Raw genomic sequence first — 18,289 nt, 5'->3', positions numbered from 1 at the left:
TGGGTCATCTATGAGCTTATAGCTTATTCTCCCCTGTCGAAAAATACCCACTTATACGACAACAAGCCTCAGCTGGTCTGGACGCTATCACCTTATTTATTGACTTTGGCCCCCTCCCCTCTCCCTCTCAGCCACATCATGGAGGTTCGTGCTCCCTGCGGCTCTCTCTCGGTGATCACGCCATCTGACTACTGTACTCTAACATCTCCTTCTCCCAGGATCCCCAACTGAACTGGAGTGACCCGACCGACGTGCTTCAAGGCATCATGGCCGGCCAGGACGATCCATATTCACATCCAGACCTCACAGACTGCCGTCAGTTAGGTCTGGCTCTGGACTCAACCCCACATCCACTACTGGAGTTGGACTTGGGATCGATCCAACCCCGCCACCAACCCGCTTTTCTAGGCTGGCCATCCACCTCCTCCGCCTCATCGGCCGAGCCACACGAGTTTTATCATCCCTATTACTCGTCCGCCCGTCTCACGGCCGACCAGGATGCCTGGAACCCGCTGCAGGTCACCGGCGTTCCCAACCCGTCGCCCATGTCTCACATGAACATGGCGGTCGGAGATCGCGACGGTTTCGCGAAACGTCATTATCGTACACCGTCCGAGAGCGGGAGTCAATATATGGGTAGTTTCCATTCGGGTGACTCGGGGTATGGGGGGAGTACTAGCTGTGCGACGCATTCGGTCGTGACCTCGTCTTATGGCGTGGAGTCGATGTCGAGTCCGCAGATTGGACCGAAGGAGCAGGGCTTTGGAGAGTCCCTTGCTTTGTTCAATCAAGCCTTTGTTGGACCTCCGGTGTTTGCACGGGAGCTGGTCGAGTCCCCGGCTGAGTCGGTCAAGTGTGATCATCCTGCTTGTTCGTGGGTGGGCAAGTGCCCGTCTGATAAGAGGTGTGTATACATGAACAGTCCCTGCATTTTCCCTGCCGGATCGTGGATGATCAGGTACTCATCTCAATGTTCAGGAAACACGAGGCCCGACATCGCAAGCTGTTCAAGTGTGATGAGCCAAACTGTCCTCGCAAGGAAGGCTTCGGTACGATCAACGATTTGGCCCGCCATAAGAAATGCGTTCACAATAAAGAGCCTGAACGTGGGCCTAAGATGATGTATCTCTGCTTTGGGAAGAATTGTCCTCGGCCGAGCAAGAAGTGGCCCCGACTGGACAACTTCAAGCAGCATCTTGGACGGATGCATCTTGGAGAAGATGCCGATGCACTCCTCAAGAAGTAAGAGAGCTTCCGCATTGCTACACTGTAGTGTTTCGTGCTACAAACTAACCCATGTATAGGTCTATGGACTGGTATGAGAGTCTTACAGGGCAGCCCGGTCAGATCCCCGAGGATACTGCTTCACAGGATGATCCCTTGAGCGAGAGCCAGGAGGATCTGGCTTCCAACCACGAGATGGACCTGGATTCGGTTGACTCTGAAGACACGCATGAGGATCCCGTAGTCATCTCACTGTCCGACGCTGCAACACCCAAACCCCCTCAATATCACAATTCACAGCCCGAGATGCCCCCGCTGGGGACTCTCGCCTCGCTTACCAACGACAGCCGGGATTCAACAACAGACCGCAGCAGCATCAAATCAGAGACATTCCTCGCAGATGCAGCAGATAACCTCATCAACGCCATGACCAAAATGATGAACAATCGCGGACGAAGATCCAGCCAACACAGCGATGAAGGAATCGAGATTGAACCCGATACCTCCACCCTCACCCAGCCACAACGCCAAATGCTCCAAAAGATCCTCTCCACAGCCCTGGAACGTCTCTCAGACGATACATCCTCAGTACCACCCGAACCCACGGACGAGAAACAGGATTGGTTCCAGTGTGACGTATGCTCGAAGCGTACCCGTCTACGCTGCGAGATGAAGTAAGTCCATACAACCACTCCAATTCACTTCCCCCTCTCGTCCACCATCCCTTTCATCTAACAACCACCATCTAGAAAACATCAAAAACGCCACGAACGCCCCTACGGCTGCACATTCCCGCACTGCGCCAAATCCTTCGGCAGCAAGGCCGACTGGAAACGCCACGAAACCTCCCAACATCTCCATCTCCCCAGCTGGCTCTGCACATTCCACGACGCCGGTAAAGACGCCTCCTGCGAAAGCATCTTCTACCGCGAGGAATCCTACACCCAGCATCTGAACCAGCATCATAGCGTCCCGAAGACTCGCGTTAAGACTGCTGTGCAGGCAAGTCGGCTCGATCTGGACGGGCAGTCGCAGTTCTGGTGCGGGCTTTGTAGTCGGAATGTCTCGTTGAGGGATTGTGGGGCTGGGGCGTTGGATGAGAGGTTTAATCATATTGATGTGGAGCATTTTAAGAAGGGGGAGAGGGGGAGGGATTGGTGTTTTCCTAGTGCGGAGGCTGGTGTGAGAGGGAAGGTTAGTGCTGGCCGTGGTGAAGTGCAGATGGTGCCCGGCAGTAAGAGTGAGATGGGGCAGCCCGTTTCCGAGAGGAGTAGTCGGAAACGCAAGTTCATGGCTTCCGGATAGTATTTGGGGTGGTGGGATTCCATCTCGTTGGTCCGTGATAATAGTGCTTGTTGCATGCATAATGAATATTCTGTATAATGATAGACAAGGTTGTGGCTTGGTTTTGTCCAGTTTCATCCAAGAATTGAACACTTGAAATCTACGCCCAAGAAAGAAATAACAATCTGATAAAAGACAAAAAAGTATCGAGCAATAAAAGGTGGTAATCCTCTAGATGATTATGCCTTCGGGCAGTAAAATGAACTATTGTACAAAAACCTGCAAAACCGGTCTCCCCCAACCAGAGCTAGATACATATTCATTTCTGGGCAGCCGCCAATTCCCGCGCCTTCTTCTCCAAGCTCGCCATTTCCTCTAGAAATACAATTAGCAGGAGAATAACAGATACGTAGGTAGCTCGAGAATGCAATACCATTCTTCTCAAGCCTAGACTCATCCGTCTCCAGCTTCAGCCACGTCCAGTAAATGATCTGGTACGTGAGCACAGCACCGAGGAAGACCTTGGCAAACGCCCCGGTGAAAGTCTTGTAATTGGACATCTAGCCAGTTCGTCAGCGCCAAGTCAACCTTGAACTATCATCTTCATATCAAGGACCAGCTGAATGTCCCAGAATATACCAAAGTCATACTTACCCCCTGCCTGTACGCACTCGGCTGCTCCGCGGCGTTGAGCCGTGCAGTCGTTGATGTCAATGATCGTCTGCTCACAGCGACTCGAAGGGGGAGGCCATGTGCCCCAGGAGCGTAAGCTGTCGCATTGATTGTTTGAATAGCATCTTTGGTGGTTTCGGGGTGATGGTGTTTTTAATCTTGTAGATTTGGATGGCCTTGGTGGAATTTCGTTGCGGGTTTCCGGTTGGCAAGGTCTGGGGTGGCTGAATGCGGTTTAGCGTCGGGACTTTGTTTGGTGGTGGGTTGTATTTTGGAGGGTGTGAGTGTAGCTTGTTAGGTGGGGATTTTGGAGGTTGGCATGAGATATTGGATGAATTGTGAGGGGTTTTAGGTGGTTTATTTAGGGATTTAGATTTGGTTTTAGAGGTGTATTTGGGATCGTGGTTTATGTTAATGTGTATACGTTTGCGACTTGTGTGACTGGGGTAGATCCCGAAACATACGGAAATGACCTCGATACGAGATTCAGGAAAATAGAGAGGAAATGGAACCAGCCTTTGAAAGAACTATCAAGTCAATTGACATGACTCTTTTACTAAGTATACTTTGTTTTGTAGTTCTTGAATAGTATTGAACTATCCAGCGTAGACCATCCTGGATCTGAGATCGCCCGGCTGAGTCATCCGTCACATGATATCAGGTCCGGTTGAATTCTGGCGGGCAGCTAAAGGAAGGGGAGCCACAACCCAAATAACAGAAGGCTTCCAGTTACGCTTCTCGTTGTCCCTGACTGCCTTCTGACACCTCCTTTCACCACCGGTCTCTCCCAGGCAACCATGGCGTTTCAGGGCTCAAACTGCCCGATCCGGGACTTGACTAGTCCCGAAATGGATTTTCCAGACGATTGAAGCCTCCTGGAACAATCCCTAGGTGCGATTCTGGGGGTGTCAGAAATCGGCGTGGGCATCGAGGGCGAACTGCCCTTCATCCACCTTGACGATGGTGGCACGTGCATGGTGACTAAGCAATGGTGCGCCACACCTGGGCGGCTGCGCCTGCGAAGTGCCCCCTGTGGCTGGTGCCTGAACGCTCTCGCAAACACCGCGAGTCCCTTCCCGGGCCCATCTACTCGAGTTGTTCAGGCACAACTAGGAGCAACCTCGATCTCTCTGGCTGCATGTACTACTCACCTTCGTTCATGTTGCGCGCCTGGATAGTTGTGTGAACCTTTTTCCATCCCTTTTCTGCTCTGCCCACGCGTCCGCCTTCGAGCCCGTGGGTGACCCTTCTCGACACATCCAGTTTGCGCTCCACCATCGCTCCCGTCGCCGACCACCGGGCCCCGTTGATCAGCAATTGTTGTGAAAGCCGCTCGTGGCTTCTCTTCGTTCTTCGAGAGCTGGATCGCGTATCGGCTTTTCCTTTCACACCCTGTCATCGCTGGTCGAGGACTTTGTTTTGTCGTTTGTAAGCTCCCCGATTTGTGTCCTGGTTGCCGCATCGTCGATCGATGTCTACGGTCATTATCAAACACTGGCTTTTATACATCTTCTCCTCAGTTTTGTCGGAGTGATCGTCCGCTGCTTGTTTGTGCTCGGTTGCTGACACGTTTGCTTGCCTTCCAGTGACCGCCCGTAAACCCACCCCCTCGCCATCAGCATGGCTCGCGGTGGTGCCAAGCGCTCCCTCGAGGAGATCGTGAACATGTCCGACTCCGCCGACGAAGACTGGAGCGAAGGTTCCGACCGCATATCGCGACGCCCTGGCCGCAAATCCCAGTCGAGTCCGAAGAAGAAGTCACGGCCCTCAAAGAAGCGCCGCCGTGGTTCTGACGTTGTCTCGGACGATGCTAGTCTAAGCGATGACCTTTCGTTGGAAGAGTCTGAGGAAGACTTCGATGACCCTAATGTCCCACGCAATGCGCGAGGAACGGCGCGTCGTCGAACCACCCAGACGAAGAGGACATACGAAGAGCCGTCTGACGAGGAAGAGGAGTCATTTGGGGATGATGAGGATGGCGAGAACCCGGAAATCTCATCCCCTCCACCAAAGAAACCTACAGTTGTCACTTTGAAGATTCGGCCTGAGATCCTCTCGCAGCCGGATCTCATGACTCGACGAACTACCCGCCGGACCCGGGGCGCTTCCGAGGATATGTACGCGCTGACCAATTCGGGGAATCATATGGAGACTGTCGAACGGGGTACTGTGAGCCCCGAGACTGGTATGCAGCGCCGCAAAAACAGCCGGGCGTTCAAGGCGCCCGTTATCCATGAAGAAATCGTTGAAACGACTGAAATCCAAGCATCTCTGGAGATTCTAGAGAGCGATGTCCCCCAGGAAGCTCCTGAAGGTGACATAGTCATCACAAACGACGGCGAGGATGTTGAAATGACCAATGAAGGCGTTGTCCCCGAGTCTGAGATTGGGGATGCAAAGCACGAGGAGGAGGAGGAGGACGGCGATGATGAGGACGACGACGAAGGCCCGACTACTCGACGGCGACCTCGAACTACCCGAAATCCCGATCAAGATGGAACTGTGGACGCTGAAGCGGCTGACGCCTCTGAAAGTGCCCAGGCCCGTCGTTCCAGCCGCAAGAAGCCCTCCTCCCAACGTAAAACACAGGACGAAGAAAGCGATTTCGAACCCGAGGAAGAGGGATCCAACGATGATGATGGCTCTGATTCCGCCGAGTCCACTCGCTCACCGCGCAAGCCTAGCCAGACCCGCGATGAGGACGAGGAGGACAGCAGCGCCGTTGGTCGTCGTCCCGGCCTACGTAAGCGCCCTACCCAATCCCGCGGTCACTCAGAAGTTGCCGATGAACTTGCTGAAGAACTTGACGACCTGCGAGGTGGCCGGTCGAAACGCCGCGCCATGCATGAAGTCATTTCTGAGAAACCACGCCGCAGTCGCAAGGAAGTTGATTATCGTCTTATTCGACCCGAACACCTTTTGCCTATTGAAGATGTCGAGAATGACTTTGTCACCGAATCTCCCTCTCGTCGTGGACGCGGCGGAGGTGGTGGCGGCTGGCAGCGAACTCTTTTCCCGACATATGGACCTTTCGGCGGTGGTGGCCCATCGGCGATCTTAGCACCCCCGGAGCACCTGCTGCCACTGGTGGTGTCGATAGTGACAGTAGTGACGATGAAGCAATGCAACAAGCCAAGCCTGGCGGACTTGTTCCCGGTGGGCTTGTCCCTCAGACACATTCGGCCGATCCCGCGCAGAACCTCTCTGGAACTCCTGCCAACTTTGGCAAGGTTAAGGACAAGCAAGCATTGGCAGACGCGGACCCCCTGGGAGTTGACATGAATGTCAACTTTGACAGTGTTGGAGGTCTGCAAGGCCACATTGACCAGTTGAAGGAGATGGTTTCGCTTCCGCTGCTATACCCCGAGATCTTCCAACGGTTCCATATCGTGCCTCCCCGTGGTGTCCTGTTCCATGGTCCTCCTGGTACGGGTAAGACGCTCTTGGCGCGAGCTCTGGCAAACAGTGTCAGTGCGGAAGGTCGCAAGGTGACTTTCTACATGCGAAAGGGTGCAGATGCATTGAGTAAATGGGTTGGCGAAGCTGAGCGTCAACTCCGACTGCTCTTTGAAGAAGCCCGCAAGACACAGCCGAGTATCATCTTCTTTGATGAGATTGATGGTAAGCAGTGGCTTCACCGATTTAGTTCTAAATGACTTTACTAAACGCCGTGATTAGGTCTCGCCCCTGTGCGATCAAGTAAGCAGGAACAGATTCATGCCTCGATTGTGTCCACTTTGCTGGCTCTGATGGACGGCATGGACGGCCGAGGACAAGTCATCGTCATTGGTGCCACCAACAGGCCCGACTCGGTTGACCCTGCGCTCCGTCGTCCTGGTCGTTTCGATCGCGAGTTCTACTTCCCTCTTCCTAATAATGAAGGTCGAAGGGCTATCCTTGATATCCACACCAAGGGTTGGGATCCTCCCTTGCCGAACGACATCAAGGATGAACTTGCCAATATCACCAAGGGTTATGGTGGTGCCGACTTGCGGGCCCTTTGCACGGAAGCCGCCATCAATGCCGTTCAAAGGAGATATCCCCAGATTTACAAATCTGACAAGAAGCTGGTGATTGATCCGAAGAACATTGATGTCACACCCAAGGACTTCATGATCGCAATTAAGAAGATGGTTCCTTCATCTGAACGATCGACTTCATCCGGAGCAACTGCTCTACCACAAAACGTCGAGCCTCTACTTCGCAAGCAATTGCTGGAGATCGAGTCTTCATTGTCTGAGATTCTTCCCCAGCGTAAGCGACTGACTGCGCTCGAGGAAGCTCAATTCGAGGAACCTGAAGATGGTAACGGGTTTAAGCGAGAACAGATCATGCAAGAGTTTGACCGGTCACGGGTCTTCCGGCCACGCTTGCTTCTTCGGGGTGCCCAAGGTATGGGTCAGCATTACCTGGCGGCTGCCCTTCTGCACCATTTCGAGGGTCTGCATGTCCAGGCATTCGATCTGCCAACTCTTCTCAGTGACTCAACCCGGTCACCCGAGGCTACTGTCATTCAACTCTTTGCAGAGGTCAAGCGCCATAAGCCCAGTGTCATCTACATCCCGAACATCCAAACGTGGTTCGAGACCGTTGGGCCTGCAGTCATTTCCACGTTCATGGGTCTGCTGCGATCTGTACCGCCTACGGATCCCGTCTTGTTGCTTGGAGTCCTCGAGTCAACCGGGGATGACTTGGATGCCGGTCTACTCCACAAGCTCTTCGGATTCTCCAAGAAGAATCTTTACGACCTGCATGCCCCTGGTCATCAAGCTCGATTTGAGTTCTTCAGCAAGCTCATTGAGTACATCAAAACAGCGCCTTCTGACTTCCCAGACCCGGAAAATCGGAAGAAGCGTCAGTTGGAAGAGCTGGAAGTTGCACCGCCCCCGCCTCCAAAGGCGGAGATTCCAGTTTCCAAGAAGGAGCGCAAAGCTCAGAAGAAGAAAGATCACCACACGCTTAACCTTCTAAAGATCCGTATCCAGCCTATCATGGACCAGATCAAAAAGTACAAGCGATTCCGCCAGGGTGTGGTCGATGAAACCCATATTCGATACCTTTGGGAGGAGGAAGATCCCAATATCGTCACGAGTGATCTGCCTCCTGACCCTCTGACTAGCCACCGGCCGTACGAGAAGGCTTACGACAAAAACGGCACACCTGGTCTCCGCGAGGTTGTCACTGGCAAATTCTACTACAACATGGAAATCGTTACCATGGAGAAGCGACTTTCTAATGGCTTCTACAAACGTCCTTCTGATTTCCTGGTTGATATCAAGCGGATTGCCAAGGATGCACGAACGCTTGGTGAACAGGAGCGGCTGCTGAGGGCCAATGAGCTGCTGTCTAACGTCGAAGTCGATATCTCGACTATCGAACAGGCGGAACCAGCTCTCGTAGCAGAGTGCGAGAATGTTTACTTGCGCGAATTGGCCCGTGAAAAGGAGGCTAATGAGCGTGTGCAACGACTTCAGGAAGAGGCCGAGGCAGCAGCGTCCCGCCCCGGCACCGCAGGTGGCTTATTCAAGAATGATACAGATGAGCGCCCCGTCACTCCTACTCGGCATGGGCATGCAAATGTCAGCTTCGCCAATGGCAATGGGTATCATAACGGGGGTGGCTCCGACTTGAATGAGCCTGCGCCTCACGGGCTCAGCAACGGCTCCCATGGCGATGGTGACGGAGATGTCTTCATGACCAACTCGGAGGATCACTCTGGTAGCAAAGACACTCAAGTCAGCTCCTTTGGCCCGTCAGCACAGCCCAAGCCGCCATATTCCCACACTGCGCCTTCCCAGCAGATGCGTCGGGAGTCTGGCATGTCTAGCTTCTCTCAGACTGGTGTGGTAACCCCCATGGTTGCCGGGTCTCAGCCTGGAGACTACACCAACGAGGCATCTACCACGCAGACCACTTCTGACAAGAAGTCGTCGGGACCCTCGGGACACTCTGCACACGACCACACCCAGAGTCTGCACGCGTCACGGGATGAGTTCCCGGATCTCCATCAATACCCTGATCGCGACCCGCAACAGGAAGAGCATCTGCCTGATACGCAGCAAGGTGGAAGTAGTCAGCCGTCTCCGCGACCTCGCGAGTCCCAAGCATTGGGACACGCTGAGGAGAGTGGCCCCCCTCTCCGCAAGCCAGTCCCATCTGCGGCCTCAGCCGCCATTGTTTGACGCAGGTGCTTCCAAGCCCACACCGGAGCTTATTCTTGATCTGCAATACGTCGAAAACCTTCACAATCAGCTGGCGCTGCAGACCAGTGGCTCCTCTGTCGAACAACTTGAGCAGGTGAATACTTGTCTCATGGACTATGTGTGGCAGAAGCGTGGTGAATGGAACCGGACCACGGTCGCCATGGGCATTACCGATACTTTCAATGCCGTATTAGAGGATATGCAGTCGGTCCAGGAGATCGGACCCATCAGCCAAAACACGAAGGAACGGCTGGGCAATCCTAGTTTCTCGGTGTAATGGGGACGACGTGACGCAACCGACTCTTCTTCATTTTCAGATTTTCCTGTCAATATGTTCGTTCCAGCTGAGGTCATTGTCCAGATATGGTTCTGGGGATATTTTGTGGCGCAATTACATGGTGTTTACAGGGCATTTGCCCTGTCATGGTTTTCTCTCTTTCTATGTCTTTTTCCTTTTTCTGTATTGATCATGGTGAGATGTGAGTGTATTTCAAGCGAAATAGGGAGGGATGAATAGTCCCATACATGTAGAGAATGGAGACATTTGAACTTGGAATAATATTTGCGTAATTGTATTGTAGAGATCAAAACGAAATCAAGCTCGTTGGGTTGAGGACCCTGAGCTGCTTATACTTGGAGGCGGAACATGTGACGGCGACCCACTAAACACCTGGCCTTTGTGGCCCTGCGCCTGATGTGCCTGCCCTTTGAATACACACTTCACTTTCCCACCTCCCACCTACTCTCCCTCGACCCTACTCCCTGGTCTCAATTCGCGAAGCATGACCGGAGTTTGAAATTTCTGAAGCCAAAACTTTCTTCTTTCGGCATTGCCACCCTTTCTAACTATCGCCTCTTCCTTCCGCGCATCCATATAACACCCGCACCGCAACCGCAACAATGGTGGACTGGCTCAGTCTCGCCGTGCCACTCGCCTACCTCGGCGTGCTAATCGGCTCCCTCGCTACATTCTCTTCTCTTTACCGAAAGCGAAAGGCCCGTACGTATCATGTCCCCAGCATTTATATCTATCCTTATACTCCAGAAATAACACCTCCCTTGCTACACGAATCTAACATTATTCTTCACAATCTAGAAAAAGCCGCCTCTCTGGAAGCATGGTTCCCCGCCCACCTCCAGCGCGACATCTACTTCTCCCTCATGCACCTCGACCCGAGCTCTCAATCCGAAAAGAAAACCCCCGCAGTCCCCGAGTCCGTCCTAAAAGCCTCCCTCCTCCGCCGCGCAACAGAAGACATCCGCCGCGTCATGACGCTCCGCTCCCAGAAAAATGCCCTCTCCGCGCTCCTGCAGCGCGGCAGCGTAGGCGACGACCTGTGGCAGCGGTTCCTGCGCGCGGAGAAGGAAATGGAAGATGAAGTGCGCGATGTCGTGGCTGAGGCGAATGCGTATGTTCCCGGGTGGGGACAGGTCATTTTCCAGTCTGCGAATGAGATGTTGAATAATGATCTTTATCGGGAGCGGGTGAGAGAGCACCAGGAGAAGGTTGCTGAGGAGAGGGCGTGGTGGGATAAGAAGAAGAGTAGTATTCAGGAGGGATTTATGAGGGAGTTGAATGAGGAGGAGGAGAAGGGTTCTTCTGGGGCTACGCCTGCTACGCCAGCTAAGACTGGTGAGAAGGTGCCTGTGGCGCCGGCGCCTGCTTCGGTGCAGGGCAGTGATGATGATGCCGTGTTGGTTGAGGCGGATCCGTCGGTGACTAGTCCTGGGAGTCCGGGATCGGGTGCTGGTGGTGGGAAGAAGAAGAAGGGGAAGGGGAAGAAATAGATGCTCTGCTTGTAAAATTATGGTTGTTTCATTTTGAGGGTTTCAATTCATTGGGCTCATCCAGAGAGTGGCGTTTTGCTTGGATGGGATATCGTATAGAGAAATACTGACTAGGCACTTATTCTAGAATTGCGATATAAGTGTGAAATTACCAGTGAACAATTCCCGATCTAAATGACAAAGAAGTGGGGGAGTAATATACAAGCCCAATTTACCACGGGCTATATAAGAAGAGGAGAAGAAAGCTCCTGAACACCAGACATGCAATGCAACACAACATGATGACCAGCATAAGTCCTTACAGCAACTTACAGCAACTTGGTATCATCAACTCCGAGTGGCGACCCAAGATCGATACCCTCCACATGCATCTCAGTCGCAGCCAGCGCAAGCTTCGCTTCAACCTGGACAGGATCTAACCCTTCCGTCCGGCTCAGCACGATGCGCAGTAAACTAGCCATAACCTCAAGCTGGTACTGCTGTCTCTCGTGTGGGTCAAGTTGCTCGATACTCAAGCCCTGCGCTTTCAAAGCCAGCGACTTGCGTTCGCCTAGCATATCCAGCAATTGGCTGACTTGGCTGATGTTCTCTTTACTTCGTGGGGTGGAGGATAACCGCCGAAGGCGACGCTTTGGTGTCTCGGCTGGTACGCCTGCGAGACGCGCGACTTGGAGAACGATCATGCGGGCGGTGATATCATCAGGAGCGTAGCCGAAAGCTGCATGCATTGAATGAAGTGCAACGAGGGTACCCGAAAGGTCCTTTGACAGACAGAAGCAGCGGATGATCTGGTCATACAGATCTTTGGAGAACTGCTCAGTGGTGTTCTTTTGCGCTCGTGGAGAGAGCTGAGAGTACCACTGCACCATGTGCGAATATAGCTGTCGCGCCGAGGGGAACCCAGCGTCGAAGGCAGTGCGTCCACGGTCATATTGCAACTTTGCGCAATCCCAGAGGCATGCAAAGGTTTCGAGGTCCGGTCGGATGCTGGTAGTCATTGTCTCGAATTTGCTCCAGAGAGAGTGGATGTCTTGTTTGCGGAGTTCGGCGTAGAGGAGATGGTTCATGAAATAGGAGTTTGGTTGGATGTGTGCATCGCCGAGACATTTGGCCAAATACTTGACCATATCGTCGTCGCCGCGACGGGTATAGTGGAGGAGGAGAATGGAGAATGTTTCGATGCTTGCTGGGGGTACCTCCCGCCGAAGGAACTTGGGTATACGGCTTGGCTCCATCGCTTGGTGCTTGACCTGGACCTGTGGAGACGTCTCGACTGGCTGATACCGTTTCCACACGGCGTCGATTCGATGCTGGATCATGGACCAACCCAGCCGCTCTGCCTTGTCTCGAGCGGCAGCATTGCCTTCACGAAGCCAACCGGCCATTACACCATTGAGGTGTTTGGCATCTGGCTTTACGCCTCGCTCGTACATGAGTTCAATCACCATTGCGGCTGAGTCGACCTCGCCCATTCCAATGAGTTTCTTCATCCAACTAGCGTAGAAGAACCGATTGTGGAATCGACGAGGCAACATTGTCAGCACAGACAATGACACTTTGTTGACGGAGCGCTCATCGATGCTCGACGCTTGGAGGTTTCCAGCTAGACCAAGAGCTGCTTGATATAGAGCTGTGGAATCGTTGGCTGGGTCTTGACCCGTCACCATCATATCTTTGAATACAGCAACGGCCGCATCTGACCGACCAGCCGTGAGGAGACCGATGCTAACTTGGTCGTAGTCCTCCATAGTCATGTCTGGTCCTAGGAAGGTCTTGAGCTGTAGATACAGCGCCCATGCCTTCACTTCGGCTTCTTTCCCGGACATCTTGCCCCAAGCCTTGATCACCGGGATAAGTACACGAGGTTGACGGGACCTGTCATTTGCGAGGAATGCCAACGCAATGTCTTGAGCTCGCTGGGGGTTGTTCTCAGCCGCAAAGAGTCGGACGCCCAGCATCCAGTATTCCTCGAGGTCTTCTTTCTTCTGTGAGAGTTCTGCCTGATACCCCTCCCATTGTTCTAGCGCATCACTGATAGCACCACCCTCGTGAAGAGCTTCGATAAAGGAAAGTATTTGGGGAATTGTGAGAGGTCTTCCAATCGATTTCATGTCTTCGACCAGGGTCTGGAGGTGCTTCGACCGTGTGGACTTTGTTGATTGCGCAGTGACTTGTGATTCCCAGACCGAGTCCATCATGTGCGGTCTAAGCGTTTCCAGGAAGTCCGGCACATTCTGTTTGCAACGGCGGTATGACTTCCAAAGCTCTTGTTGAGCGCGCTCATCGGACACCTTTCCGGTATAACGCCGTAAGTTCTGGTTGAAACGTGTAGAGTAGGCGTGGGTTGTTGGGTCTGCAAGTCGTTCTTGAGACCCTTTCCGAGAGGCGAGCTTTCGTTGGTCCCTCACGCTGTCCTGCCAATTCTCTTGTTCCTGCGCAAGACCCTCGAACTCATCTTGCAGCATATTATCCAGCTCCTCATCAAAGACATCGTCCAGTGAGAGCTGTGGCTCAACCGGGCCACGCTCTGCTTCGTATTTCCGGAGAGCTTCAAGAGCAATCTTGCGGTCCTCCTCTGGTAAACTCTGAATGAATTCGCCATCGGGCGTAAATGGGCCCTTTTCTAGTACTTTCAGCTCCTCCTGAAGCTTCGAAAGCTCCCCCTGGACCTCATTTAGCTCCTCTTTATCCTCCGCTTCCGGGTCGACCTTCCGTCGGTTCTTGCTCGAGGGGTTTTCTTGTTCGTAAAAAGTGACCTTATCGTTCGGCCCGCCAAAGTTGAGATGACGCGCATTCACAGCGCTAAAGGAGCGCCGGGAAATCGACGGGCTGTGGACCGCATGGCACCATCGAGCTCCTCCTCGAACAGCCTGGCGGAGCATATGGAGTTGTTCATGGGGGGTTTGGGAGGAGTTTGGGGTCGGGTGTTGAAAGTTGAAGATCGGAAAACCATTAATGCCCCCGTTCGGGTTTAGCGCCTTTCCGCCTCCGAGCGTGAAGTCATCCGCCCTCGACGCGACTTTGTCAATTTGTCAATTGTAGCCAAAAATGGATCCTGAAGGGCTTGAGGACGCGCTGGACTTGTCAAGGGACAGGGCGCAGAACCAGGTACGTTGCGATTTTGATCTTGCTTTTACTTGGAACGGAAAATGCCGATTTGCTAACGCATTCCAGGGTGTGTATATCTACCAGCCCGCAAAGCCTGGGAAAGCTACCAGCGAGCGACCCTCGAAACGACGCAAGGTCTCCTCTACCGACAGTCGAGGACAAAGTTCCGATGTCCAATGCTTCGTGCCCTTGTTAAATGGAGAGGAAAATGCCGAATCCGCGCAATTGCGATACGAAACCTACAAAAAGCTTTGGTCAGCGCAGGAAGATAAGATTCAGGTGCGGATCATTCGCCCTAGTCTGCAGGTTATAGCTCACAGTCGATGAACAGAGTATCCTCGAAGATGTCGACGCCGGAGTATTGGCTGATGTACTCTCTTTCGTGAGGGACAATTCGCCTCAAACGTACGCTTCCCTCTGATTGACAACTACAAGACTGCGATCTAACTAGGACTGCTAGATGCAACGGATGTATCCCGACCGGCCTGGTGACGGTTGGATCTAACGTTTCCTCCCTGACTCGATTGCTCTCTCGCCTCAACGATCAATTATCAACAAGTGGCGAAGGTGGCGTCGTGGTGCTGGAGTCCGGTGATGCTCCTAATTTGAAGACATCCTTGAAGAACATCATTCGAGCTGCGATCACAAATACTGAGGGAAATGATGGGTATCAGAAGTTCGTGACGGACCGGGCAGTAAGTTGGTGTAAGTATTATTTGGCCGGCTTCGACTAACTTTCTACCAAGGGGCCTCGACTGCTCGGATATGATCTGGACCTTCTCAACGACTACGTTCAAAGAAAGGGCACGAAGAAGCTGGTTCTTGCACTTCGGGACAGCGAAGCCTTCGACCCTGGTCTATTGATGGATCTTCTCTCACTTTTCAAGTAACTACAGCAGTGCCCGTTGAGCTGATGAAATGTGACGCTAACGTGATGCTAGGTCCTGGCTTGATCGCATTCCATTCACAGTGCTTCTCGGTATCTCGACTTCCGTGGAGCTGTTTGAGGGCCGCCTACCTCGCGCGTGTGTCTCTTTGCTTCAAGGAAAGCATTTCGAAGTCCAAGAAGCAGGAAATTGTGTCGACCGCATCTACGAATCACTTCAGACTGATCCGCAGGGAAAGTTGTGGCTGGGCTGCAATATTACCAGCACGCTTTTGGAGAAGACGCATGACTATTTCCAAACACCCGAGGCCTTCAGTCGCATGGTCAAGGTGAGAAATACCTGAAGAGGTGTCTCGACTCGCTCGCTGACTTGATTAGTATGCGTACATGTCACATTTCTTTGCCAATCCTCTCTCAGTACTCTTGGGAAGCCCCGCGCCAGCTACTGTTTCCCAAATATGGCTTTGCGAAGCTATTAGGAACCTGCCATCGTTCCGCATGTAAGTTTCCTTTCTATACCCGATCTGGGTCTCCAATCTAAACGTCGTAACAGGTTTTGCGAGGATCTATTAGAGGCTGGCTCTCCCGATGATGTACGAAACCTGCTAGAAAATGACGGATATCTGCTCGAGGAAGCGCTCAGCCATGTTAGTGCTGGCCAGCAAAGAATGCAACAAATATTCCATGCTGTTATTGCCATCCATGCATTTCTCCAGCACACTCAGAGCGCGAAGAAGGCTAATGTTTCTGATCTTTCTGTTCGCGCTCTTTCTGGCGAGCTGAATGAGTCTCAGGTTGTCGATGACATGCTAGCCACAGTGAGGACCTTCGACTCAGGAAAGCTGGGTCCTCTACTCGAATCTTTACCTGAGACGCTCCCTGCCGGCCTAGCCCTCGATGAGATCCGAACAGATTTGGCGACATTGGTCGACACAAACGGAGACTTCGGGCCTCTGCGGAGTGAATACAACATCAACAGCTCTGTGGTGAAAACCACCGTTGTTCAGCAAAGGATCCTGCTCAGCAAAGGAAAATCAAACCTCTCCAAACGAGATGTCGAGTACACAAAGATCGTCGATCGGCTGGTCGGTGCATTGCAAGAGTATCTCACAGAAATATTGATCCAGCCACAGGAGCTGTTCATGCATGAAGCTTTCTTGTTCGATCTGCGCAACCCCCTTAAAGAAACGTTTACGCCTCGACCACGATTCGCGCTGGAACGAGCCTTGGCCAACCCCTTCGACTACCTTATTTCCTCGACAAATGCAAGTGGTGCCAGAATTTCTGTCAAACAGCCTGCTACTGCCATCCTTTATCAGCTTTACCTTGAGTCTGGCGCTTTGGTCAATATTCATGATCTGTGGCAGGCTTTCTACGCTGTATTTGAGAGCGACCAGGGCAATACGTGCGACGACCGCATGATCATGTCCTTGTTCTATGGCGCGTTGTCTGATCTCAAGTCGTTTGGTATGATTAAGAACAGTCGGAAGAAGACTGATCATCTGGCCAAATCCGCCTGGATGGGACTGTAATCGGGATTAATTACGAGAACACATACAATATCATTGCATCTATCGCATTCCATTCGTTCGTATTTCTGAAAAGGGGTAGGGGTATCATGCTTATGTAGTTAGGTATCAGAAGAAAGAAAAGTTAACGCTGGATCAGTTGTCCTGAATCAGCCGCTGAATGATATCCCACATCCTAAGAATCGGCCTAAGAGCCATGGCTTCTCTGCGACGTCGTTTCAGTGCTCGGTGTCTGGCACTGTTTAACGAGAAGGGGAAAGGTTCAAGCCGAATCGTCCTGAATCGGGCGCTGGATAATGTCCTCATGTCCCCAAGGTCGGCCGCTTTCGCTAAGAACCATGGCTTCTCTCCGCACACGCCGCAGTGCTTGTTCCTGGTAATTGACTTCTAGAACCCTTCTCGAGGGACCCTGCTGAATTGAGCCAGCCGTGTCATCCCCGTCTACCATCCAAACGTCACCATCCGCATCGTCGTCGTCATCATCATCATCATCGTGGTCCGCCTCCTCGATCATGCTGCCCATGAGACCATGCTTTCGAAGTTGTTTGATGCCATCTGCATGTGTGGCCAAAGTCCCAAAGATGGAACTCATCACGGCATCATCCGCCCACCAGGTCTTCATAAGAAGCACCACATCTTCCCGTCGTGATGGAGTGTCGTCCAGGGCGCAGGGAAATGGATACTTGCTCAGCCATCGGCTGACAACCCCCGCTTCGAGTGCGCTAGGAATATTTGCCGGCAGGAGGATGTTCAGTATCTGAAGAGCTTTCAGTTCTCCGATGGGCCGAGTCTTGGGCAATATGGGGGAGTTGGTCGTCGATGTTTCTTGGGTGTGTTCCTTCAATAAATTGCAAAGACAGTCTACCAGAGCGGTGTAAGTTTGAAGGTCTCGTAGTTGTGCGCAAACTGAAGTTCGAGAGACTAGAGATCGTTAGCAAAGGGGCGTTTGGGTTCATTGAGAGGCTGTTCGCATACGGGCTCGGTTCGTGACAAGAAAGTGGAGAGCCGTGAGCGCTCGAGTCTGTCGTATCTTGCTTTGAGATGCCACATCCTCCAACAATAGGTTCCGTGTGTCCCCTGAGGTCGATCTCGCTGAGATTATGCGCAAAGCCCTGCTGCCATTAGCGATGATAAATGTAACGTGAGTGATAGAGTGCGGCATACGAAGATCGGAGGTCATAACTCGTGCTCTTAGAGAGCTTGAGAAGAGTGTCTAGCCTCAGGGCTGAGTTGGTGTTAGTAGGTTATATCCGAATCAGTGGAAGAAATACATACCTTCCTCAGTTCCTTCGCTAATGATCTTGTCGTCCTTCTCGACATGCTTGATCTCAGTCAGATCAACGACTTGGCGAAGATCCGAGACGATGCCACGAACAGCGAAGAAGAGAGATACACCTAGAAGAGTAAGCACTGAATTTATGCAAGCTGGTCAAACCTTTCTTACCAAGACAAAGCCATAGCACTCCATCTCCTGAGAAAGGAGCCATGTTGAGTGGATTTCGTGCAAGTTGGAGATGCGGAGAGGGTATCGGCAGAATTGGGATCACCGAGGGCGGTGGGGGTTTTTTTTCTGAGAAGGTTCGCAGCAACGAAAA

The 18,289-nt window shown here is 52.5% G+C and overlaps 8 protein-coding genes across 8 annotated transcripts; 4 read left to right on the top strand and 4 right to left on the bottom strand.

Moving 5' to 3' along the window:
• Positions 1-138: 138 nt before the first annotated feature.
• On the top strand, positions 139-2,529 carry N7458_006201 (putative C2H2 finger domain protein; the record flags this gene model as incomplete). The annotated part of the gene is made up of 5 exons (XM_056909583.1): positions 139-144; positions 219-904; positions 979-1,242; positions 1,305-1,898; positions 1,974-2,529. The coding sequence occupies 5 exons, from the start codon at positions 139-141 to the stop codon at positions 2,527-2,529; spliced, it is 2,106 nt and encodes a 701-aa protein (XP_056765287.1).
• A 298-nt stretch (positions 2,530-2,827) lies between these two features.
• Positions 2,828-3,276, bottom strand: N7458_006200 (uncharacterized protein; the record flags this gene model as incomplete). The annotated part of the gene is made up of 3 exons (XM_056909582.1): positions 2,828-2,883; positions 2,942-3,068; positions 3,163-3,276. Coding segments are annotated over 3 exons (297 nt in total), but the record flags the coding sequence as incomplete, so codon positions are not given.
• Positions 3,277-4,088: 812 nt separating this feature from the next.
• Positions 4,089-4,579, bottom strand: N7458_006199 (uncharacterized protein; the record flags this gene model as incomplete). Its single annotated transcript, XM_056909581.1, has 2 exons — positions 4,089-4,266; positions 4,332-4,579. The coding sequence occupies 2 exons, from the start codon at positions 4,577-4,579 to the stop codon at positions 4,089-4,091; spliced, it is 426 nt and encodes a 141-aa protein (XP_056765285.1).
• A 221-nt stretch (positions 4,580-4,800) lies between these two features.
• Positions 4,801-9,660, top strand: N7458_006198 (chromatin segregase YTA7; the record flags this gene model as incomplete). The annotated part of the gene is made up of 4 exons (XM_056909580.1): positions 4,801-6,267; positions 6,318-6,801; positions 6,859-9,160; positions 9,216-9,660. 4 exons carry the CDS (start codon positions 4,801-4,803, stop codon positions 9,658-9,660), a joined length of 4,698 nt encoding a protein of 1,565 aa, XP_056765284.1.
• A 623-nt stretch (positions 9,661-10,283) lies between these two features.
• On the top strand, positions 10,284-11,171 carry N7458_006197 (Sec63 complex subunit SEC66; the record flags this gene model as incomplete). The annotated part of the gene is made up of 2 exons (XM_056909579.1): positions 10,284-10,383; positions 10,480-11,171. The coding sequence occupies 2 exons, from the start codon at positions 10,284-10,286 to the stop codon at positions 11,169-11,171; spliced, it is 792 nt and encodes a 263-aa protein (XP_056765283.1).
• A 308-nt stretch (positions 11,172-11,479) lies between these two features.
• N7458_006196 (pentatricopeptide repeat protein) lies at positions 11,480-14,053 on the bottom strand (the record flags this gene model as incomplete). The annotated part of the gene is made up of 1 exon (XM_056909578.1): positions 11,480-14,053. One exon carries the CDS (start codon positions 14,051-14,053, stop codon positions 11,480-11,482), a length of 2,574 nt encoding a protein of 857 aa, XP_056765282.1.
• A 166-nt stretch (positions 14,054-14,219) lies between these two features.
• N7458_006195 (uncharacterized protein) lies at positions 14,220-16,697 on the top strand (the record flags this gene model as incomplete). The annotated part of the gene is made up of 8 exons (XM_056909577.1): positions 14,220-14,279; positions 14,346-14,558; positions 14,611-14,684; positions 14,740-14,974; positions 15,026-15,165; positions 15,221-15,494; positions 15,544-15,665; positions 15,719-16,697. The coding sequence occupies 8 exons, from the start codon at positions 14,220-14,222 to the stop codon at positions 16,695-16,697; spliced, it is 2,097 nt and encodes a 698-aa protein (XP_056765281.1).
• Positions 16,698-16,956: 259 nt separating this feature from the next.
• N7458_006194 (uncharacterized protein) lies at positions 16,957-18,181 on the bottom strand (the record flags this gene model as incomplete). Its single annotated transcript, XM_056909576.1, has 5 exons — positions 16,957-17,615; positions 17,670-17,806; positions 17,859-17,919; positions 17,970-18,089; positions 18,139-18,181. 5 exons carry the CDS (start codon positions 18,179-18,181, stop codon positions 16,957-16,959), a joined length of 1,020 nt encoding a protein of 339 aa, XP_056765280.1.
• Between the last annotated feature and the right edge of the window lie 108 nt (positions 18,182-18,289).

The sequence above is a fragment of the Penicillium daleae genome, assembly GCF_028827525.1.
Source record: "Penicillium daleae strain IBT 16125 chromosome Unknown utg000006l_segment0_segment0, whole genome shotgun sequence".
NCBI lineage: Eukaryota > Fungi > Ascomycota > Eurotiomycetes > Eurotiales > Aspergillaceae > Penicillium > Penicillium daleae.
Note: the sequence above shows the minus strand (reverse complement) of the source record. Positions and strands in the feature narration are given on the sequence as shown.